Here is a 24,473-nt window from a genome sequence, read left to right on the forward strand (position 1 = left end):
CCCTGCTCACCTCTATACCAAAAGGGCCCAGATACTGATTACTGATCAGCCTACCGACAGTGCCAGAAACAACAAATACTTAACCAGAGAAAATGGGTGCAGTATGGCAACTTGCAACAGCAGAGGAAAAGCCCCATTGCACTTGCAGGAGACATCTTTGTACCCTGATTTGCGCCTTTTACAAATACACTCGGATTTGCTAAGAGGAACAAACCAATCGGAATTTGAATTTATATAAAGTGCCCAAATTTCAGGCTTTCATGAATAAGTGCATAATATACCAGCATGGGTAACTTTGGGATTAGAATTCAATTCGACCATGTGCTAGTGCTTATTTTTATGTTCTTCACTTTGTTCCGTCGTCCTTAGCAGTACAGAAAATTAGCATATTCTTTGTCATAAACATTTCTAAGCAGTTTACGATTTTACTACCTCTAATGCACAGAGGAAATCTTTCCCCGGTGACACTTAATTTGGTGCCTGAACTGATGAAAGCCAGAAACCTGTTCCCAGTATTAGATTGAATGGTTGTGTAATAATTCTCTAATCAGTTTTCAGGCTGTCTTCAACCAAAGACAATTACAGTTGAATTTTCTTCATAATAGAAAATGTCCAATTTGTTTAAAATGTGACGGGCATATAGTACAATATCAATCTTTCAGCTTTTATTTTTATGGTTAAAATAACATCTTTTCACTGACTGTATTGTGGTTGTGTTCTCAATACTTTTATATTAATCATAGAAGTTACAGCGCAGGTGGCCATTCAGCCCATTGTGCATGTGCCAGTGCTAGCTCTTCAGGTGGAGCTAGCCACTCTAATCCAATTTCCCTGTCCTGTCCCTGTATCCAATTAACTGTAATGTTATCAAGAATCTGGCCATCTCTTTAGTATTCCCACTGCACAAATACTGAAGCAGTGAGATAGCACAGATAGAAAGGAAACTGAACATTGGTTGTTGTTCCATTATGATCGATTCATTTAGTAAGTCTTCTTTGACAGAGGAAGTGGTTGTACACAGATCACCGTGAAATCAACCCAGTCTTTAAAAGGGCTGCACAGAAACCAGACCACAGTCATGCACACTAGGTTTTGCAGACACTGTTTATCATACCCTATCAGTGCAATCATCTTGTTTTGTCCCAAATTCATATCGTTTCTAAATACAACAAAACCCAAACCACACATTGGAAAGTAGGTTTTACATATGTACAGAATAACTGTGTCATACATCAGTAACGAGTTGACATCAATGCTATTTTTCAGAATGCTGAAGTGTTTGCCTTGTACCAGCCCACAACATGTGCAGAATTAGCTCAGCCTTGTGTCAGTTCAAGGAATTTGGCATTAATGTGACAAGCAAAGGATCATAGTGCTATTGCAGTGGTGTTTTGTGAGTCATTTCAACCAGAGTATGATTTAAAATTGTGTTCTGATCTCTAGCTTTGTTTCTTCCTTCTCGCCACTGCACGGTGAGTCAGTGGATATAATCGTGCACAAAGTAGATAAAGGGTAGTGGATATTGATTGGCTGCTAACAGCACCTGAGTTAGCTCAGTCTGATTAGCTATCCATTTACACTGCATTTTATGTTTGTTAGCATATTGCCATTTAGTGGAATCATTTAAATATTCAAATAAATGTTTAATGTAACTGCAGTGCTGAGATATGCTGTGACCCTGGGGAAATGGGTGAGCATAGAGCACAGGATACCATGTTATTCTCCTTACCTCTTCCCCACCCAGTTTTCACTTTTAATTGATATTTTGAAGCTGTATGTTGATGATTCAATTGTGATACATCCTGTTCATACAATGGTTTAAAAAGACATTGTTACATATTGAGTAGAAGTACCCATTCAGGTAGATCTTGACTTTGTGCGACAGTGTGTGAGATACTGTAAAAAGTGACTCAAACTACATTGAATAAAGCAACTTCAGTGTGTAACGTAGAATCAAACAGCAAAAAAAGTGAGAAAATCAAGTTATTAGATATAATGATGTGGTGGAGAATCACTGATGCCATTATTCATCTATCCCAGTGAAGTAACCATCTAATTTCTGTGTCACTGTTGGTAATCCAGTTGGTCAGAGGGTGGGGACTGAGGAGGAGAAATTCGATATCGCCCCATTTGGGGCGCAATAATCGGCCGGGTGCAAAGTTTAGCGCCTGGCGCTAATTATCACCTCCGACTGCAAACTTGGCTTCTATCGCCCCTGGAGGTGATTGGAGCGCTAAATCAGGCGCTACACACCTCTCTTAAGGCGCTAAAGCTGAGGAGCGCGGTGCTACCTCAGAGCGCTGGCGAAGCTCATGTGATGTCAGTCAGCAAAGGAACACAGACACACTGGCGCCGGCCAGTTCTTAAAGGGGAGGGTTGACCTTGCTCTCCATCCATACCCTGCTCATTGCAGCCTTGAATCTCGGCCTGGAGAGACCTGTACATCAAATCTGCTGGAAAGAACAATGGAGAGGCCCAGGGAAAGAGCTCAGAGTGCAGACCCCATAGTCTCTTCTAAATCGATGCAAGGAAGGTCAAACCAAAATGAACCTGCAAAGTGCTGCTCAGTACCCAAAACTCCTTCACACAGCGTTGAATCTCTCCAGAAGTCTCTCTCTCTCTCTCTCTCAGAATGCATGGTGCAAAAATGTCGCTGACAAAAAAAGGCAGGAAGTGGTCGCCTTTAAATAGCGCTCCCCTAGTCCCTTCCCGACTGCAAAATGCTCCCCTCAACCTGTCGTTGCTAGCAGCAGGCGGAAAGGCAGGGGGGCGCCACTCAATATCCGGTCCGGGGCACTACCGGGGCGTTGCATGCTCAACTGACGTCATGATCTGCGGGCGCAGGAGATCGTGGCGGTAGTGTTTAGCGCCACCACAAAATGTCTGGTCAACTTCACGAGCAGCGCAAACATCGCTGCGCCCGGGCACTAGTTGCTTTGTGCCTTAGGGCGCTAACAGGAGGCGCAAAGCAACCGAATTTTTCCCCCTGAGTGTCTACATCTAATTCCTGCTGCTACTGAGGTGATTAACCATCTGATTTTCCTTGTGATATAGTTGGGGAAGGGAGCCCCAATTTTAACTCTGGGCGGGAATCATGCAGGCGCAAACTGTCCTGACCTTGGCAGCATGAGGACCGGGAGAAGCTGCAGCTGGCTGGCAGGCGGGAGCGCAATGTCGGGCGGGCGGCAGAAGGCCGTCTCTGGGGCCTGAAGGAACAGACCCCGGTAGACAGATACACCGAGGAAGCGGGGTTCAATAGGGCCTCTCATTTGGGAAAGGGCGTGGGACAAGGAAGGCCTAAACCTTCCTTGTGGGGCCTGGGGGAGCACTCTTGCTCCTCCTGGCCCCACAAGGAAAGTAAAATGGAGGGGGGGGAAAAATGACCTTTCTGGGCCTCCTCTGATCCTGAGTCCTTTTCCAACTAGGTTGGCCTGGTAGGAAACCCACAACCACTTCCTCACTGAGGCCTATGGTTAAAATAGCAGTCAGGCCCTGATAACATCATTGGTGGTTTATGCTGGCTGAGCAGGATTAAAATTGCCCCCAATACCTATTTATCATTTAGAGGCACTCATGGTGGCAGGATTTAGAATGGACCTTCAGTTTGATAAATCACAAATGTTGTGGTTTTGAAGCAAAGCCAGAGCCAAAGTGACTCCCCCACCCCTGACCATTCATCACAATCACATCTCACTTTAGTTTGCCATTTCCTCCTATGCTGATGATGAGATAGGGCAGCACGGTGGCATAGCGGTTAGCACTGTTGCCTCACAGCGCCAGGGACCCGGGTTCGAATCCGGCCTCGGGTGACTGTCTGTGTGGAGTTTGCACATTCTCCCCGTGTTTGCGTGGGTTTCCTCCGGGTGCTCCGGTTTCCTCCCACAGTCCAAAGATGTGCAGGTTAGGTTGATTGGCTATGATAAATTGACCCTTAGTGTTAGGGGGATTAAATACGTGGGGTTGTGGGGATAGTGGGGGATATGTGTTGGTGTAGGGGTTACGGGGATCGGGTGGGATATGTGTCGGTGCAGGCTCGATGGGCCGAAATGGCCTCTATCTGCATTGTGGGGTTTCTGTGATTTCTGTGATTTCTGTGATTCGGGTTTCTCTACATCTCTACACAAACTCAACATTTCTGAACTTTCTGCTGAAAGATTCTCTTTGTTACAGAACTTGGATGTAACAAGTCATTACTGGACTTCAAAGTACATTCATTAAATACGTTGCTAATTTTCCCTAAAATAAATTAGTTGTTATTCATTGTCATTTAAAAAGATATCCACATACAACTGAGGTTGCCTCCGTCATTGAAACAAAAATATTTTGGAGCAAAAAATATTTTGGAAATCTGAAATAAAAACAGAAAATGCTGGAAAATCACAGATGTGTCTGCATCTGTATAGAGAAAAGACTCCATTCCTGGGCCACTGTTTCCATCCCCCTCCGGGGCAACTGTCTGCAGCTGAACCAGACCATTCGCAACCTTGGTGTTGTGTTTGACCCCGAGATGAGCTTCCGACCATCACCAAGACTGCCTACTTCCACCTCCGTAACAGTTGACCCATCCTCAGCTCATCTGTTGCTTAAACCCTCATTCATGCCTTTGTTACCTTTAGACTTGACTATTCCAATGGTCTCCTGGTCGGCCTCCCATCTTCCACCCTACATAAACTTGTGCTCATCCAAAACTCTGCTGCCCGTACCCTAACTCGCATCAAGTCCCGTTCACCCATCACCCCTGTGCTCGTTGACCTACATTGGCACCCGGTCCGGCAACACCTCAATTTTAAAATTCTTATCTTTGTCTTCAAATCCCTCCATGGCCTCGCCCTCGATACCTTTGTAACTTCCTCCAGCTCTACAACCCTTCGAGATCTCTGTGCTCCTCCAATTCTGGCACCTTGCGCATCCCCGATTTTAATCGCTCCAGCATTGGTGGCTGTGCCTTTCAGCTGCCGAGGCCCTTAAACTCTGGAATTCCCTCCCTAAACCTCTCTGCCTCACTACCTCGCTCTCATCCTTTAAGATGCTCCTTAAAACCTACCTCTTTGACCAAGCTTTTGGTCATCTGTCCTGATATCGCCTTCTGTGGCTCAGTGTAAAATTTTGATTGATAATGCTCTTGTGAAGTGCCTTGGGAAATATTGTTCTGTTAAAGGTGCTACATAAATATAAGTTGTTGGTGTTGATTAGTGTTTCAGGTGAAATCCCTTAATTGGGAACATTTACTATAAGCAGCATTATGAGCATTACAGTATATTGGGGAAGTTATTAACTTTTGATGCTCATCAAGCCTGAAGCCCTGAGTATATTTTCCTAGTGACAGGCATCTGAATAATGCCATTGATAAGATTTTTAGTAATTTGATCAGGATTCAGTAACTTCAATCACCCAGACAGCTATCTCAATAGAAAAGCTGCAAATAATTTATGAAATGTATTCTCAATCATTTCTGTTTCTGCCACACTAAGCCCTTACTGTGGGAGCATGGTTCGACCTGATCAGAAAATAATTCCTCTAAGTGTTTTTTTAAAAATAGCTTTGACACAACATGACATTCGAACCCCCAAATGAGCCGGAAGGTTCTATCGTTTTTATTTGTAGAAATTGTGAAACTGCAGAAACTCGTTCAAACATGTCGTTTGAACAGTCACTTCATGGAACACATGATTTGAAAAGAGTCCTTAGAGCTGTAAACAAAATCTAAAGGTGCCTTTCTTCTTTCAGACTGCAGATGTCAGTATTTCTTCACTTATAGAAGGGTATGGGGTCACATTTAGTGTTCCTGGCACAACGTTTCAAGCACTAGGAGCAAATATTGGGAATTAAGGAATGGCGATCGGCACAATTTTCATATGTTAATTTTAACATGCAGGCTGTAACTCAGGCTCAAATAAATTCCCGATATGCTCTCCCATTGTGCAAAGCTCTTGAGCCTAAAAATAAAACTGAAAAGATCAGAAATATACAGCTGGTCTATCAGTATTTGAAAAAAGAAAAGGCAGATTAAAGTCTCAGTTGTCGACATTTCATCAGAACACTGCCAGTGTGATGAAAGGGCTACACCTGGAACAGTAGCTTGTCTTTTTCCTCTTTTCAGATGCCAGCTCTGTATTTCCAGCATTTTCAGGTTTTTTCGTTGTCTACAGTATATTCCCAGATTTAGAATGTGAAGAATGTACTGTACACACAAACACAAATTGAACCTCTTTAGTCATTGTCAGGAGTCACACAATATTATTATTTATTTTAAGCATTAAATATTTTCTTCTTGGCATGATCCTGGAGGCTGCATTACCTTTGCCCAGTGCCTGGCAAAGCTTGTTATATGCTCTTGAAATCTTGTGCAATTTTATTCCTTTTTAATATGACCAGTTTCCAGAATTATCTTCAGCCATCGACTTGGAATTATCACTTGAAGAACAAAAGGGGGGAGGTTCGAAAAATGTTTCCACACACACACCTTCAGAATATGGAATGCTTTACCACAAGTGGCTATTGAGGCCCTTCGCAAGGGATTTGGATGAGTACTTGTAAAGGAAGAATATAAAATGGTACAGATGCCAGCTCTGTATTTCCAGCATTTTCAGGGAATTAAGGTGAGTGTAGATAGTTTGAGTTGAAGAGATAGCACTGGCATTGGCACGATGAACTGGATGGTCAACCTCAGTGCTGTCATTTCTATGACTCGATGAAATCTCCACGGTTGTCTTTGGAGCTGTCGAGGTAACATGTGCATTCTGAGCCCCACCACTCAATCAGTATTTAATCCGTTCAGGTTGGTTTCCTCAAATCAATGCGATCCCCTACTGCTGTGCCATTCTGCTTCACCGGACTGCTGACCTTATGCAGTTAGACAGCTTAGTGTTGGCTTGTGTCCAGGGGTTACAGTGTCTGATAGTTTATCTTAGTGCACAGATCGGCCTGCTAGCAATTTTGTGGATTTGTCCTGAAAGCTGTGAACGATACATCGAGTGGAATAAAGTGTGCTTTAGTCTAGGATTTATTAGGATTCTGGGAAAACAACCTCATTTTCTTAGATGCTATTTTGTTATAATGATTGAATAATGTAGTAGATTTGTTCGGTTAATATAATCATTGTACCTCATTATTGTTCTGTCATGAACTTATTCATTATGAACCTCTTTATTGTGTCACGTAAAGCTTTTAATAATGCGCATTTAATCCATCATCACAGGATTCACTTACTTTAGTAAACATTTATTTGAACAGCAAAATCCTGTCTAATCTTGTCTGAGATGAGATTAACTTCCTGTGATTTTGAAGCTGTTTACAAAGAGATGGTCTGGAACAGTCAAAAACCTGAGCAATGGCCTTCAAAACTGAGCAGCTTTGAGGTAATCTGCTCAATGAGGAATGTCCACATTTGGCCCCTGAACTCTGGCAAGCTGGCCATTGAAGCCCAAGGAACTCGGTCCTAGTTGTGTTTGTATATTCCTTACGTGTTGGTTTGTCCTATTTATATTTTGTGCACTTGGAGTTTGGGAAAGATATTTTTAGCACGGTTGTCTCATTGGTAGATAAATCCTAAATTTATACATCAAGATCTGTTAACATGGGCAATGGGGGATATATCTGCAAGTTAATGGGAACATGGATTTAAATTTTATATGTGGCCCTTAAGCCTCCATGGTATGTACCTGTGCAGCACAAAGACAACAGATTAAATGCCTCTGTATTCGGTTGTGTCAACATTTACTGTGTATTAGAATAACTGTTGTCTAAAACTTCCTCACAAAGCTGCAGTACAATTGTAGCTTCAGAAGTTTGCAAACTATTCTGAATGCTGAGATTGTGTTACAGCTTGTTAACACTCAGGCATCTCTAGTATTATAAAATCTAAACAGTAGGGCCTAGAAATTCAGTCTGGACACTTTTGGGGCGCTAAAGTCGGGCACTCGCTAAAGTTAGCGCCCGCCGGAAAGTGTAGGCCACATCGCCGAAATTCAGTAGAGTTGGCCCTAAGTTTGGCCGAGCGCTGAAACTGGCGTTGAAATGCTGTGTTCCGGCGCTAAGCCGGCGATGCGGCCTAATAACGCCGAAGCCGGGCGCAGCGCAGGTGCGGTCATGTTTTGATTGACAGCAGACACCCTGACGCCGGCCAGCTCTTAAAGGGGGAAGGGTCAACTTTGACTGCTGCCACGCCCTGCATACTGGAGCCCTGCAGCTAGGCCTCAGCACTACTGGTGTGCCAAAATAGCGCCTGGAGCAATGGAGAGGGCCCGTGAGCGAGCGCAGCGCTTCTCAGAGCATGCTCTGAGTGTGCTCATTCATGGTGTGGAGAAGAGAAGAGAGATCCTGTGCCCGGACAGTGGCAGGAAGGCTCCCAGGAACCAGTACAGGAGAGCCTGGGGCAAAATCACCCGCAGGGTGTCATCCACCTGTGATGTCCCCAGGAGTGCGGACCAATGCCGCAAGAAGTTCAACGACCTCACTCGGATGGTGAAGGTGAGTACCCTTTCCAGTGTCCCCCTCATCCTTGCATGTGCACCTCACATTATGGGCAAAGGGACCTCAAAGGCCTAATGGGCAGCCCTCCTCCCGCAGCAATGGCACTTGCATGTTCATCAATAGCACTTTCTGCACTTAACACACTGGCCAAGCTATTCGACCATGGGAGGCAGTGCACCCAGCAACAGGGCACCACACTGGCCAAGCTATTCCACCATGGGAGGCAGTGCACCCAGCAACAGGGCACCACACTGGCCAAGCTATTCCACCATGGGAGGCAGTGCACCCAGCAACAGGGCACCACACTGGCCAAGCTATTCCACCATGGGAGGCAGTGCACCCAGCAACAGGGCACCACACTGGCCAAGCTATTCCACCATGGGAGGCAGTGCACACAGCGACAGGGCACCACACTGTACTTAGAGGCCGTCCTTTCTCTTGCAGGCCAAGCTGGCGAGCAATGTAAGGAGCCAGGCTGTCACTGGTGGAGGCCGTCCCGAGTGCCAGGCGCTCACTGATCTGGAGGAGAGCGTGGCACGACTCATGCGTGGCCGGGTGACTGGCCCTGTCGCGATCGGCGAGGCGGACCCTGTACTGGTACCCACTGGTAAGGACATGACCGGTTGCACCTCTCTCGTTGCCCTCGCGCTTCAGATCTACATCCTTTCCCACTGACCGACAAATGCGCATAATGCACCACTCAGGCCTCCCTCGCTGACGGCCTGTCCTCACTCTAAAGCTACTCTTGTGCCTTCCTGCTTTCAGCTGGTGAGGAGGAGGTGGTCCCTGAAGCGCAGAGAGCCAGGCCCTTGGAGGAGGAGGACGTCGAGGACCAGGAGGAAGGTGGCACATCGGGGGAATCCTCCTCCGCGCCAGGGGATGGCAATGGAGGGGAGACGTCTGGCCTGCAGGAGAGCCAGGGGGAGGTGTTGGAGGGGAGGGCCGAAGCTGGTCCCAGTAGGGTGGACGCACGCGGGAAGGGTCCGGCAGCACGCCAGCCTTCTCCCCAGAGGGGGGAGGTGTTGGAGGGGAGGGCCGAAGCTGGTCCCAGTAGGGTGGACGCACGCGGGAAGGGTCGGCCAGCTCGGCGGCCTTCTCCCCGGAGGGAGAGTCCGCCCTCCAGTCCGGACACGGTCCTCGCCCAGGAGGTGCGCGTCCTCAATGAGATGTCGGCGGCGTCTGAGCGGCGCCACCAAGAGTTCATGGGGGTGGTCGAACAGATGCCTCACGCCATTGAGTCCCTGGCTCAGAGTGTGGTGGCTTTCGGGGAATCACAGGCCAGGGGGTTCGAACAACTCACGGCAGCGCACGACAGGGGTGTCCAGCAACTGGCGGCAGCACAGGACGCAGGTGTGCAGCAACTGGCGGCAGCGCAGGACGCGACTCGCGAGATGAGTGGTGCCGTCCAGACACTGGCAGAGCTGATGCGGGCACATACCAGGGCAGTTCGGGCACTCACTTCTGCCACACTCGCTGTGGTATGGAGGCATCGCCATGGCACCCGTCGCCCTGCTGCAGCACAGCGGTCTGGCCTCCCCCAGATTGCTGCGCTTGCTACACTGCCAGCCCGGCCGAGTGCCAGTGTCTCTGGCGAGCAGCGCGCACCTGCCATCAGCCAGCTTGCCCCCAATGGTGCTGCCGACACTGCCACTCCCCCAGCCAAGGTGCGACGAGCTGCTGCTAAGACTGATGCTGCCCAGCCACAGCTGCAGCAGTCAGCAGGCGGCCCCTCCCGGGCCAGGCCTCGTCTAGGCCGACCCCCAAGGGCATCTGCCGACACGCTTTGTGGCCCTCATGAGCCTTCCCCCAGCCTCGCCACACCCGCAGGGCCCAGGTTGAGGTGGAGCAGCAGGTCGGCCAGGGGCCGGAGAAGCCTGTCTAAGGACTCGCCCTCTCGGCACACCCATTAGAGTGTGGTGAGAGCGGTTTCTTTTATATTGGGGGGCTTGTGTTGTGGGGGGCATTATTTTGTTAAGGCCGAGGATCAAGGCATTTTTTGTTTTCATGGGGGTGTCTCTGTTGTGGGGGGGGGCTTATTTTTGTAAGGCCGCTGTTGAAGGCCTTTTGGATGGGCAAGTTTTGTTAGTCCTCCCCAGGTTTTGGGAGTGACAGATGTTTTTGACTGTTTTTTGGGGGTCTTGTCTGTTTTTCTGTTTCATGTGGGAAGGGCCCTGAGTTTGTGAAATAAAGCTTTTGATTTATTCAGCATGTCCAGGTGTCATGTTTGAAGTGGTTGTTGCGTTAACCGGCTGAGGGCTTGCGGAGCGGCTGCCTCAGGTGCGTTCATTGCCACAGGCCATTCCCTGACAGGGGGCCTAGAAGTGTCGATCAATAAGCCCCCGGCGGACGGCCCTTGGCCCTTGCCGCTCCCTCCAGGGCTGGTCCTCCTCCTCCTCCGCCTCCTCCTCCTCCTGCTCGTCCTCCTGAGGTGGTGGTGCAATGTCAGGTGGCAGTGCCTGAGTCCTGCGGATAGCCAGGTTGTGCAGCATGCAGCACACGACGACGAGCTGGGAGACTCTATCCGGCGAATACTGAAGAGATCCTCCGGAACGATCCAGGCAGCGGAACCGTTGCTTGAAGACGCCTATCGTTTGCTCGATGATGTTCCTTGTGGCTTGATGGCTTTCGTTGTATGCCTCTTCCGCTGGGGTCCTGGGCGCGCGGAGCGGGGTCATGAGCCATGTACACAAAGGGTAGCCCTTGTCCCCGATAAGCCATCCCCCTTGGTGGAGGCTGTGCCTCGAACATGTCAGCCACAGTAGTCTGGCGCAGGATAAATGCATCGTGGCTGCTTCCTGGGAAGCGGGCATTGACAGCTAGGATGCGCTGCCTGTGGTCACACACCAGCTGTACATTTAGGGAATGGTAGCCCTTCCAGTTGCGGTAATCCTCGGCATTGTGGATAGGTGCCCGCATAGCCACATGCGTGCAGTCAATGGTGCCCTGCACCATGGGGAAGCCCGCGATCCTGCCAAATCCGACTGCACACTGCTCCTGCCTCTGTCGGGTCATGGGGAAGGAGATGAATTGGTGTCTCCTCGCGTAAAGTGCATCGGTGACCTGCCGGATGCAGCGATGCGCGGCGAACTGGGAGATGTTCGCTATGTCCGCAGCAGCGGCTTGGAAGGAGCCGCTTGCATAAAAGTTCAGAGCCACCGTGACCTTCACTTCCACCGAGAGAGACGTCCTGCACATCAGCTGTGGACGCAGATCTGTGTGAAGCAGCTGGCAGATCTCTGCAACCACCTCCCTTCTGAAGCGCAGCCTCTTCACACAATGCGCCGCAGTCATGGTGAGATAGGACACCTGCTGCCGGTATTGCCTGAGTGGGTAAGGCCTACGTTGCCGACGCCTGATGGCCCCTCTGCGTCTAGGCATGGCTGGCCCTCTCTCACAGCGTCTGCGAGCCCTTCGCACATAATGCTGCAACTGAGGGTTGGCCCCCCATACAGCCCCCATAATAAAGTTGAGAACAGATAAATCACAATGAATCAAATGTCAAAGCACTGGCCAGAAGCCAAAAATACCTCTCCTATGTTGTCCCAAATCAGTAACCTCAGTCCCTTGGTCTCTGTCCAGAAATCCAAAGCAGTAAAGTCATTGCAGCAAAATGGCTGGGCTTTATAGGTCAGTGTAAGTGCCCTTTAATTTGCGCTCCCCGAGGCCCACAGGGCCTCTTTTGCGTTCCACCTCACAGTTCTTAGCAGCGCCACGCCCACATTGGGCGGGCACCACTGAATTTCCAGTTTGGGGCGCACAAACAGCGTTGCGCGACGATATGACGTCATAAGCTGCGCGCGCACCTGAGCGGGCGCAAACACTTTGCGCCGGCGCTAAATGTCAACTGAATTTGGGCGTCGGCGCAGATCGGACTGCGTTCAGGCGCTAAGTGTCTAGCGCCGGAAATATAGCCCTTTTATGGCGTTAGCGGCTGGCGCAACCCACTGAATTTCTAGGCCTAGATATCTACATAACATCAGTAACTGCACTTCTAAATAAATAATTGTAAGTGAAGCACTGAACTGTTTCGGACAGACATGACAAAGGAGTACATAAATTGCAAGCCTTTCATACTCTTTTCAATGTCAGTGCTATGTTGTACAGGGACTATGAAGATTGGCCCTTTACCTACATTACAACAGTGACTACACTTCAAAAGTACTTAATTGGCTGTAAAAGGCTTTGGGGTGTCTTAAGGTCATGAAAGGCACTATATGAATGCAAGTTCTTTCTTTTCATTGTCTTATTTTTCTCCCTTTTTTTAAGTTTCTGAATTTTTGGGAACATTTGAAAGTTGCAGTAATTTTTCTGCGTATCTGTGCTTTTATGAGTACTTGCACTTTTTTGACAAGTCATTTGTTTCATTTATAATGTTCCGAATTGTGATAAAAGGATGTAACAACAAAACTTACATTGCTATAGCACTCATTATATACAGAGAGATGTTCCAGAGGCTAATGAGAGGTCAGCGGCCATAAGGGGAGGATCAAGGGCAAAAGCATGTTCAAAAAGAAGGGTCTTAAGGAAGCTCCTGTGGCAGGGAGGGAAGTGTCAAAACAAATGCTGGCAGAGATTTCCAGAAGCTGGGGCAGCAGTGGCGAAGTAGAGGGAGTGTGGAACACAGAGTAGGCCAGTGTTGGAGGAGCAAAGTGTGCACACAGGACATGGGACTGGAGGCGATAGTGGAGGAATAAGGCCATGGAGTGATTTTGATGGTGAGGATGAGAGTCTTAAAGTTGATTCCCTGAAACACGAGAAGCCAGTGGAGCTTGGTCGCAAGGTTACTAATCAGAATGTGATGCTGCGCTTTTCAGTTCTTGTTTTCATTGTAGATCCAATTTTACAAATGTACACTTCTGGCAAGGATGATCAGCCTCCAGGAGCGCATATCAGAAACCACGGGCGTGCTGTTCATGAATTAAATCTAAAGAACGGAAAATCATGGGATGTGTTTTAGTGATATCTCAGTATCTGCCCCCAGTTGGACAAGAAATGGTGCTTATGTCTGGGGCGTTGGATATTTAGAAAAGTGCTACAAGCCAGTACCAAAAGATTGCACCAAGATGTTTTTCACTTGAACATTAACTGAAGAAATCAAATCAATTGTTGAAATGTTTTGTTAGAATTGGTTTCATTTTTATATAGTTTAATTGATGTGTTAAACAATTTAAAGATCAAAATCACAGAGCTGATATCCAGTGATTTAACATTTCAATTTATTTTGAGCCTGATTTGAACCTTTTGAAGTATGTTCCAATGTTGACAAGCCATGGTTGTCATGGTAAAACTGAAGCAGCTTTGTTTAAAGGTCTCCCTTTTTATTGAATGGATATTGTAATCAATGAATCTATTAACTAATTGCTTCAATACAATAAGGACCTCTCAAAGATTCAAACAACCAAGGGATATACCTGATTTTTAAGCTGTCTTCCCCAGTACACATTCACCGCCACACTTTCCCTGTTACATGTTGTTGATTTGACAGAACAGAACTTGACTTACTCAGTTTACTGTAAATCAGTGACCCTAATAATAATACATTGGCCCAGAATTTGCCGTCAGTGGCGAAGCAAAGGCATTCGCCACTGGCCCTGAAATAAGCTTCACACAAAGATCTTGCGATCTCTGTGTCGAGAAGTTCGGGTTTTCCGATGTGTAATTCAAATCAACAGAGTATAGTGGGGATCCCATAGTGCGAGCTACCATGACGTCAACAAGCTGTCTAAGTAGCCAATCAACATGCAAGATTCTCAGACAGCGAACCAGGAAGTGGGTAAGCTCTTAAAATTCTAACTTTTTAAAAATGTTAGAGAGAGCAAAACAAAGATTGGGGCTCTCACATGGGGAAAAGGCAAACCTGAAATAAAGATGAACAAACTCGTTTCTTTTAATTTTTTAAAATTAAAATGAATAAATTTGACACTGCTCAAAAATAAAATTAGTTTTTCAGGCCCATAACCTTTGCTTAGCAGTCAATACGGTGTTAAAATCCCAGTTCCGCCTAATCCCTTTGGGTCTAACTTTTAGTGGGGAATTTAACAGTGGTATTACTGCGGAAGAGCCGAAGTTTTCGTCAGTTTCCCTGATTTGAGAGATTTCACTGATTGCAGACTCTATGGGGTGCAGGGGTGGGGAGGGGCGCACAGCGCAGCCTGTGGAAGAGCAGTGAATGACAGACCGCAACCTCAGGATTTCTGCATTAGGCTGCCCATGCGCTAAGTCCTGAAGTTGCGGTCAGTTTCAAAGGCGGAATGACAGCGAACGCTGCCAGTTAGCTGTCATTGGGACCGCACATTCCAGGTCATTGTGTGTTACAGGGCATAATAGGGGAAGAATGTGGGATCCACTTGTCCGTCTGTCACTTTGTGTATTTGAGGAGTTTAATTGAAAATATCTGTTGTTGTTAAACCAGAATGGGGTGCAAGAGAGCCGTGAAGGACAGTCATCCACTGTGTCACTGTTGTACAATTCGTGGCGGGTGTTACAGCGACCTAGTAGGAGGTCATCTGCCTGCCGTGTCAACCACAATTAGTGCATGTCTCAGGGAGAAAATAGGTGCAGTCTTTCCCTCAGACTTTCAGTAATGCCAACCCCACCATCTCATAAATCATGAGACAAAATCTTAAAAATCATGAGATTTGGTATAGAAATCTTGAGGTGCTATTTTCTTCCCGACCTGACCCCCTGCTGACCTTGCTCCCAGACAGGAAGCACATTCCGCGACCCTTGCTCCCAGACAGGAAGCGCATTTGGCTGTCACTAACTAATTACTGACATAAGAACATAAGAAATAGGCGCCTTGCACTTCTGATCACAAAAAGTCAAAACAAATAAGGATTTCTTCACGCGCGGGGTGCGGATCTAATTTTCCCCAAAACAGTTACTCAGCCTTCTAGTTATAAACTATCAATAATAGTTACCATGCAATTTTTTTTTGCTTGTTTGCTAGCTTCGGATCCAGCCCCTTTTTTTGCAGTGACTGTCCTCAGGCCACGATGGTGATGCAATATAAATGCAATGGTGCTGATAAATGTTAAAAACGGCTCAGGAGGAAACGCACATTAATCCAATGCACATTAATACATTTAAATCTCTATCCCTCTCCCCGCTCATTCTGTTTTTTTTTAATGCAGTTACACAGTGCTGAGATGGCTGCCAATGAAATGCAATGGGCTCTTTCTCTCTCTCTCTCACACACACACTTTGCAGCTCCTGACCTCTCTCTCTCTCTCTCTCTCTCTCATTCCCACCTTCCAGATCACTTTAATACAATCCTGTTGCGTTTCTTATCCTTGCGCTGCAATCCTTTTTGCAAACTGCATCTTGTGCTTTTTTTCTATTTACTTTTTTTTAGATCTTCCCTCAGTTTTTTTTGCAGTATGGCTCCTTCCCGGTTATAGTATTAATTTGAATGTGCAAATAAAAAAGAGCCTGGATGGTCAGAGCGCAGGAGGCAGACTCCTCCTAGGGAACTGATTATTTTGGATCTAGTATTATGCAATGAGACAAGGTTAATTAATAACCTTGTAGTAAAGGAGCCTCTGGGGAGCAGTGATCATAATATGATAGAATTTTATGTTGCGTTTGAGAGTGATTTAGTTAAGTCCGAAACTAGGGTCCTAAATCTGAACAAAGCAAACTACGTAGGTATGAGAGGCGAGTTGGCTAAGGTCGGTTGGGAAACTGGATTTAAAAATATGACAGTAGAAAAGCAATGGCAAACATTTAAAGAAATAATTCATATTTCGCAATGAATATACATTCCCTTAAGGAATAAAAACACCATGGGAAAAATGGTCCACCCATGGCTAACAAGAGAAATTAAAGATGGTATTAGATTAAAGGAAGAGGCCTATAATGTTGCCAAAAAGAGTGGTAAGCCTGAGGATTGGGAGGTTTTAGAATTCAGCAAAGGAGGACCAAGAAATTGATAAAGAAACAGAAAATAGAATGAGAGTAAACTAGCGAGAGACATAAAACAGACTGTAAAAGCTTCTATAGGTATGTTAAAAGAAAAGATTAGTGAAAGTAAATGTGTGTCCCTTATAGGCTGAGACAGGAGAAATTATAATGGGGAATAAGGAAATGGCAGAAAAATTAAACAAATACTATGGGCTGGATTTTACTCACTGAGACGCGTTGGGGGCGGGACTGCTGCCTTCCGGGTTCTAGTCCCGCCCCAGCGACATCTGACAAACAAACGCTATTTTGCCCTGATTGGCCTTGTTAAGCCCGCCCTCCGTGCTTGCCGGCCAATTAAGAGAAAGCTGGTGTCAGATGACGTCAGTTGATGACGCTTCATCTGCCGGTTTTCTTAAAGGCATATGCACCACACTTGTTTGACAGATGATTTGACAGTGCAATGCTGTCAAACACTGACAATCACTGTCCAAAGGTGAGCCCTTGAATCCAGACTCTCCAATTACTCTCTCCTTAGGATAAAACAGATGGCAGCTGCAGCTGAGATTGCAGAAGCCATCTGTCACATCTCCCGATGAGATGAGTTTACACAAACACTTCACAGCTTGTCACCTGCAGAAACATCTAACCACATCAAAAATTACTTTCACAACATATCCTTACCTCTGCTACTAACCAGTGTCCCATTGCATCCTTCACACTACTTCTGCAGCTGTCATCCAAACACCAACTTAACAACAGACCCACAGCACATCTCACTTACCCTGGCGGGATTCCCCAATGTCAGGAAGCCCGCAGCAGAAGTCGCAAAATGGGAAAAAAGCCTCTTAACTGCCTGTTAACTACCTGTTAACAGGCAGTTAACTGGCTATAATCCTCATCCCGCCGCTAGGAGTCGGGTCCCTGCGCAATCCGGGGATCCAACTCCCGGGAAGGTTGGTTGGAGGCGGGTTAGGAGCGAGTTTGGGACCCGCTCCCATTTTGGGGGATTTTCCCAGCAGTGCCGCCTCCAAACCCGCCTCCTCAGGGCTGGTGATATCCAGCCCTTTGTGTCTGTCTTCACAGAAGAAGATGCAAAAAACATTCCGGAAATAGTGGAGAATCAAGGGTCTAGTGAGAATGAGGAACTGAAAGAAATTACTATTGGTAAGGAAATAGTACTGAAGAAATTAATGGGACTGAAAGCCGATAAATCTCCTGGGCCTGATGGCCTACATCCTAGGGTTTAAAAGAGATAGTGGATGCATTGGTTGTCATATTCCAAAATTCCATAGATTCTGGTATTGTTCCCACAGATTGGAAGGTAGCAAATGTAACCTCACTATTTAAGAAAGGAGGGAGAGAGAAAACAGGGAACTATAGGCCAGTTAGCCTGACATCAGTAGTAGGGAAAATGCTAGAATCTATTATTAAGGACGTGGTAACAGGGCACTTAGAATGTAATAATAGGATCAGGCAGAGTCAACATGGATTTATGAAAGAGAAATCATGTTTGATGAAGCTGTTAGAGTTTTATGAGATTGTAGTGAGCAGGATAGATAAGGGGGAACCAGTGGATGTAGTGTATTTGGATTTTCAGCAGGCATTCGATAAGGTACCATACAACAGGTTATTAAACAAAATTAGGGCTCATGGGATTGGGTGTAATATATTAGCATGGATTGAGGATTGGTTAACGGACAGAAAACAGAGAGTAGGAATAAACGTGTCATTTTCGGGTTGGCAGGCTGTAACTGGTGGGGTACCACAAAGATCAGTGCTTGGACCTCAGCTCTTCACAATCTATATCAATGATTTGGATGAGGGGACTTAATGTAATATATCCAAGTTTGCTGATGATACAAAGCTAGGTGGGAATGTAAGTTGTGAGGAGGATGCAAAGATGCTTCAAGAGGATATAGACAGGTTAAGCGAGTGGGCAAGAACATGGCAAATGGAATATAATGTGGAGAAATGTGAAGTTATCCACTTTGGTAGGAAAAATAGAAAATCAGAGTATTTTTTAAATGGTGAGAGATTGGGAAATGTTGGTGTTCAGTGAGACCTGGGTGCCCTTGTACACAAATTGCTGAAAGTTAATATGCAGGTACAGCAAGCAATTAGGTAAGCAAATGGTATTTTGGCCTTTATTACAAAAGGATTTGAGTATAAGAGTAAAGACGTCTTCCTGCAATTATATAGGGCCTTGGCGAGATCACACCTGGAGTATTGTGTACAGTTTTGGTCTCCTTACCTAAGGAAGAATATACCTGCCAGAGGGAGTGCAACAAAGGTTCACCAGACTGATTCCTGGAATGGGGGGATTGTCCTATGAGGAGAGATTGAGTAGGCTAGGCCTATATTCTCTAGAGTTTAGAAGAATGAGAGGTGATCTCATACAAAATTCTTACAGGGCTTGACAGGGTAGATGCGGGGAGGATGTTTCCCCTGGCTGGGGAGTCTAGAACCAGGGGTCACAGTTTCAGAATAAGGGGTCAGCCATTTAGGACTGAGATGAGGAGAAATTTCTTCACTCAGAGGGTGGTGAATCTTTGGAATTCTCTACCCCAAAGGGCTGTGGAGGCTCAGTAGTTGAACATATACAAGGCAGAGATCGATAGAGTTTTGAGTTTTGGATATTAAGGGAATCAAGGGATATGGGGATAAGAACATAAGAAATAGGAGCAGGAGTAGGCTATTTGGTCCTTCGAGCCTGCTCCACCATTCAATAAGATCATTGCTGATCTTTTTCATCTCCACTTTGCTGCACTATCCCCATATCCCTTAATATTAAAAAATCTATCAATCTCTGGATAGTGCAGAAAAGTGGAGTTGAGGTAGAAGATCAGCAATGATCTTATTGAATGGCGGAGCAGGCTCGAAGGGCCGAATGGCCTACTCCTGCTCCTATTTCTTATGCTCTTATGACTCACTTTGGGAAATTTACCTCCAGAAAACAAAGTGACCATCCAATACTCCGCTCTACAATCGCTGTATTTTTTTCTCACACATGCAGAAATCGCGTGGTTTTCCGTGCATGTGCAAATCGGCGCATTTTTCGCCCAAGCAGGCACAAATCGCATTTATTTTCGAGATTTAGGCATTCCATCGCGAGATTGCAAGTGATGCTTTATTTCACTCCGAAATCGCATCTTTCGCAATGGAGTCATGAGAGTTGGCAATACTGGACTTTGACAAATATAGAAGTACTGCAGCAGCAGTGGAAGAAGTGGCAGCTGCATGCTGTTTGTGTTCTGCTCAGGCCCCAGGCCGAGATATTGCGGTGATAATTCTGAAGCAGATGGAGCTGGACAGAACCAGGGCAGACAGAACAGAATGAGTCAAGAGAGAAGGAAAAGTTAAGAGGCGTTGAACACAGGCCAGGCATTGCCTACAGAGTGAAGGAAGTAGCGCCTCCAAGGAACCCACTGTTTTAGCCACAGATGACGCATGGCCTGGTGAGACAACAAAGGGGTGAGTTAATAATCTCAAAAAATAAAACAGATGGCAGGAAAAAAAGTAACTTATTAAAATAATGAAAAAATAGAAAGCAAAAATTCAAACCAATGTAAATAGAAAAAGTTGGGTAAATAAAGAGAACAACAAATAAGGAACGATAAATAGAACAATAGAGATAGAAGGATGGAGAGAAAGGAAGAAAAGTGAAACTAGATGGGAGCCACTATGCACTGACACTCGTTGACCTTGTTCAGAACAAATACTGTGCTTTCACTGTGAAGTGTTATCTTAAATTGTGCCATGCCTATGTTATTAGCCAAGCTAACAAGTCTATAGCCCCGATTTTAACTCTGGACCGGAATCAGGCGGGCTAGGGACGAGGCGCGCAGCAAACTACCCTGGCCTCAGCAACGTGAGGCCCGGGCAATTTTAACTCCTGGGCCTCACGCTGCATGCCCCCAATCAGTTGCCCGCATCAAACCAGTGGGAACTGGTAGCTGGCTGGCAGGCGGGAGTAAAATTTCAGGCGGCAGGAGGCTGCCAACGGCGACCAAAGGAATGGTCCCCGACACTCAGTTACGTCGTGGAGTGGCGGGTTCGGGAGGGCCTTGCAATCGGGAAAGTAGTGGAGCCCAGGGCATGGGAGGCCTAAACATTTCTTGTGGGGCCTGGAAAAGCACTCCTGCTCCTCCTGGCCCCACAAGGAAAGTAAAAATAAGTTTTAAAAAACTTACCTCGATTCTTCTTCCCGCCAGCTTCACCTGGCCAGGAAAGCCACAATGGCTTACACACTCAGGCCACTGGCTAAAATAGTAGTTGAACCCCAATTGTGTCATCAGAGCCCAATCTGCATAGTTGTGGAAGGGCCCTGCCTGTTTCCGGCAGGCGCCTTTGCTGCCTACTCAGTAGCGCAGGTTAAAATTGAAGACTGCGAGAAGGGAACGAGACTTCAGCGGGTGAGTCTCTCAGATGATTTTTTTCCACTAGGTTTCCGCCAGGCAGGCAGGGTTAAAATCGTTTACATTTTGCACGCACAAGCAGCTGCAAGGATCAAGGGACACCTCAATAGCAAACAAAACGGCCAACACATCTGGGCTCGATTTTTAACACCTGGGCGGGAAAACGGGAACACGAGTGGCCAGCTTGTGGTAGCAGGGAGGGTCGGCTGATTTCGACGGCTGAGCCTCATTAACATGTGGCCGGGAAGTTGGCACAAAGCGGATGCCTACCAATTAAAATCGAATGGCAAGAGGCTGCCCTCGGGAGCCATGGGGAGCAGCCCCCAGCACAAGGTAAGTGTTCCGGGAGGAGATTCTTTGTAAATGCTCCTCTTGGTCCACAAGGGAACTAAAAAAAATGTAAACTTGCCATACTGGGCCTCTTCTGGTCCCGGCTGGTTTTACCTGGTGGGGAAGCTACCGCTGTTCCCCCACTCAGACCTCCAGTTAAAATGGCAGATCAGACCCCGATGATATCATCCTAGCTCGATCTGCATATTTAAAGAGGCCCCGTCAGCTTGGAGCGGACGTGCTTGCCGCCTGCAGCTGGCTACATTGGGGCGGGAAAGAAGTGGGTAAGCTCACACTCCATTTTAACTGGCCCCTCTTGCCTGATTTCCGCCGGGGGTGGGGGTGGAGGTAGTTAAAATCCGTGCCAGAATAACACAAGTGGAGTTAATTACCCAAATACAACTTTGAGTTTGATTGAACACTACAAAGCGATAAAGACATTGGGGATGAAAACATTAATAGTTCTGTAATTTTAATATGATATCTCGCATTTCAAACATTGCTTAATTTGTGACTCAGAATGGCAATAAAAAGTCATTTGCTCATATACTTGTGATAGCTGCAAAATGTGGCTACTTGGCAGTCTTGTGACGCTTTTTCTTATTGTTTCACAGTCAAAAGTGTATAACTAAGGGAAGATTATGGCCCCTCTGCACATGTTCAAGAAGGAGACAGGATTTACACAGGACAGCCAGCCTCAGCTCCTGCTCTGTGGTGTTTTAGTGGCTGGGGGAGCCTTCCTGCTACTTGTACTACTCACATTCCTCTGTAATAGCTGCCAAAGGTAAGCTGCATTAAAACATGAAGGAATAATTCTCACTTCCATTGACCATATATTAATTATCTTGTAAACTGTTTTTCATTCTGTCTGTATTTCTGCCTGTTTAGTGTGTGAGGCAATACATTTATTGTTCATGATGGAGAAATGCTCCCCAGCACCAGTGAAATGACACAGAGAGGCCTGTCTGTGTATGTTGGTTGAATACACAAGAGTTTATTGGTACATATGCTCATATACCAGCCTTGGGGGTTATTGGCCGCATATACACAAAGGGTGTATTTATATTGAAGCAAGCCTGAGATTGGTAGCTGCAGTATTGGTACCATATCCGTTATTTTTATTTTGCCTGATTCCGATTGAAATTCTCCTGACCACAAGAGTTCTGCGTAGTGTTGTATGTGCAGTTCCCCTCCCAGTGGTTACAATTTAAATACTTTAGAGTGATGCATAAGTTACCTCAGGAGGTTAAACGGACTCACTGAGCACTTATTAATCTTGAGTTGTACTGGAAATGGTGTCAAACTCAATTGGTGTGAGATTTTCCGCTTTGGGGCTTTGCATCACTTCCCTTCAAGATCAGGTCAATACCTGACTGCAGACATATTCTGCAACTTTTAACATTGCTGCAAAACAAAAGCCACTTTGCAGTGAGGAGAAGCAACATGAACGTATCCTAAAAGAAAAATGAAACCGATGAACAAGACACTACATATTATTAGCAAGTGGAGCCAAAGAGATCAATAAGCTCTCTGGGCAGGACAGGCCTTTCTCTAAGCACAATACATTATATCTGTAGTGTTAACAGTTAAGGGCCTACTATACATGCTTGGACTGTACCCTCTACCTTAACCCACAACGTGCAGTAGGAAGAATGTCCCCAGTGTTATGTATTGTTAAAAAAAACAAGGTGCTATTCAGATACATTAACCAGTCCCAGTATAGTGTTGGTACACCCATAACCCTACAATCAGATGACTATCCAGCTGAGACTTGCTAGCATAAAGCTATTTTGCAAATCTCATATTTATATAATCTTCAGCTTCCGATAAGCCATAACCACCTCCTGGTGAAGAATGAAGTGACTTTGCAACAGCCTCTGTTCCCCCGAGTCTTCTAAATCAGGTCAATGCAATCTTCCTCTTAAATGCAGGGTCACATAATTTCAGGATGAAAGCATCTAAAGCTTGTAGAGAGATGAGGATGGTAGTGGCTATTGAAGAAATGTATTAGCCCTTTCTATTAGACATTTGAAGCGGGCACTAATCATAAATCATTCAGTAGATTATACATTATTTTCGCTCAAAGAAATTGTCCAAAAGCATATTATACGTAGATACTAAAATGAAAACCATATGCAAGTGACTTGGGAATGGAGAACTAACCTTTATTAAGTTACCTGAAGCACAGTACTGGATTAAAACAGTATAACAAGAAATGCAAAAGAAATGACATTTAATGTTTCACCATTACTGAACAATACTGTTAGAAACTTTGAAATTCAGAATCATCATCAGATGCACCAAGAAAAGCAAGTCATTGTCATCTAAGTCATGCTTATGTTCCACATAGTAACTTTCATCATCATCATTATCTTCATCTTCTACCTGGGATTTATCTCAGTGCCATCCATAATGTTAGATATGAAGTCAGTTTTATATTTTACACAGATGCTATGGAGGTAGTTTTTCCTTGGTTCAGGAATGCCCACTCATCTTACTTCCTAAAAGAGTCACACTAATGTGGTATAAGTTATGCTTGGCACGTGAAATGTGAGTGGATTTCTCACCTTTCTAGACTTTGTGAATCCTGACCTTTCTTTCTGGTCAGAATAGCACTTCAGAACGAATCTTAGGGAACTGTAACATTTGCATATTGAATTATCATTGGCCCGCAGGCATCTGTAAGGAAGACCTATTATATTCACATGTGATCACATGCTGAGTTGTCATTGGCCTGCAGGCATCTGTAAGGACTACTATTGTTTTGAAGACCCAGGCTAGGGGTCCTAATGCCAGGCTTTCCCCACTGATGCTGCTATGAGTAAGATCACAGACCTAATGCTTAATAAAAGAGTTTAAACTGTAATACTCCATTGTCCTGCAATTTATTATTTTTGTACAAAGTGTGCAAAACAAGACATGGTGTCAGAACAGGGATTTCAAATGGACATCGTTGGAGCTCCCTTGCCTCGAATGAATTGGGAATCTTTGAACTTACATAGAGAATGGCGCAAGTTCAAGCAACACGTGGAGTTGATGTTCTCGGGTCCGCTGAAAAGCAAAGGGGAGGAAGAAAGATGCAGCTACCTACTCCTGTGGATTGGAGAAAAAGGGAGAGACATTTTTAACACATGGTCTCTCACTGCAGATGAAGCAAAGGTACTGAAAAGTTATTTTGACCGTTTTGAATCATATGTGGTGCCCAAGACAAATACGATATTCGCTAGGTACAAGTTTCAGGAGGAAGTACAAGGAGCTAGTGAGTCATTTGAACAGTTCGTGACTGAGTTAAAACTGCTGGTAAAAGACTGTGCATATGCAGATAAAGATGAGATGGTTAGAGACCGCATCGTG

At 45.8% G+C, this 24,473-nt stretch overlaps 1 protein-coding gene across 1 annotated transcript in view; it reads left to right on the forward strand.

Moving 5' to 3' along the window:
• LOC147108712 (uncharacterized) overlaps window positions 1-24,473 on the forward strand; it is a 154,281-nt gene that overhangs the window by 18,332 nt on the left and 111,476 nt on the right. Inside the window, exon 2 of the mRNA XM_086005459.1 lies at window positions 21,734-21,903. Coding sequence (XP_085861585.1) covers window positions 21,761-21,903 — 143 coding nt within the window. The 5' untranslated portion in view covers window positions 21,734-21,760. The remainder of the gene's footprint in view (window positions 1-21,733; window positions 21,904-24,473) is intronic.

This window comes from Somniosus microcephalus, chromosome 13 (genome assembly GCF_052327205.1).
Source record: "Somniosus microcephalus isolate GS21.2 chromosome 13, FLI_Smic_1.0, whole genome shotgun sequence".
NCBI classification, from domain to species: Eukaryota; Metazoa; Chordata; class Chondrichthyes; order Squaliformes; family Somniosidae; genus Somniosus; species Somniosus microcephalus.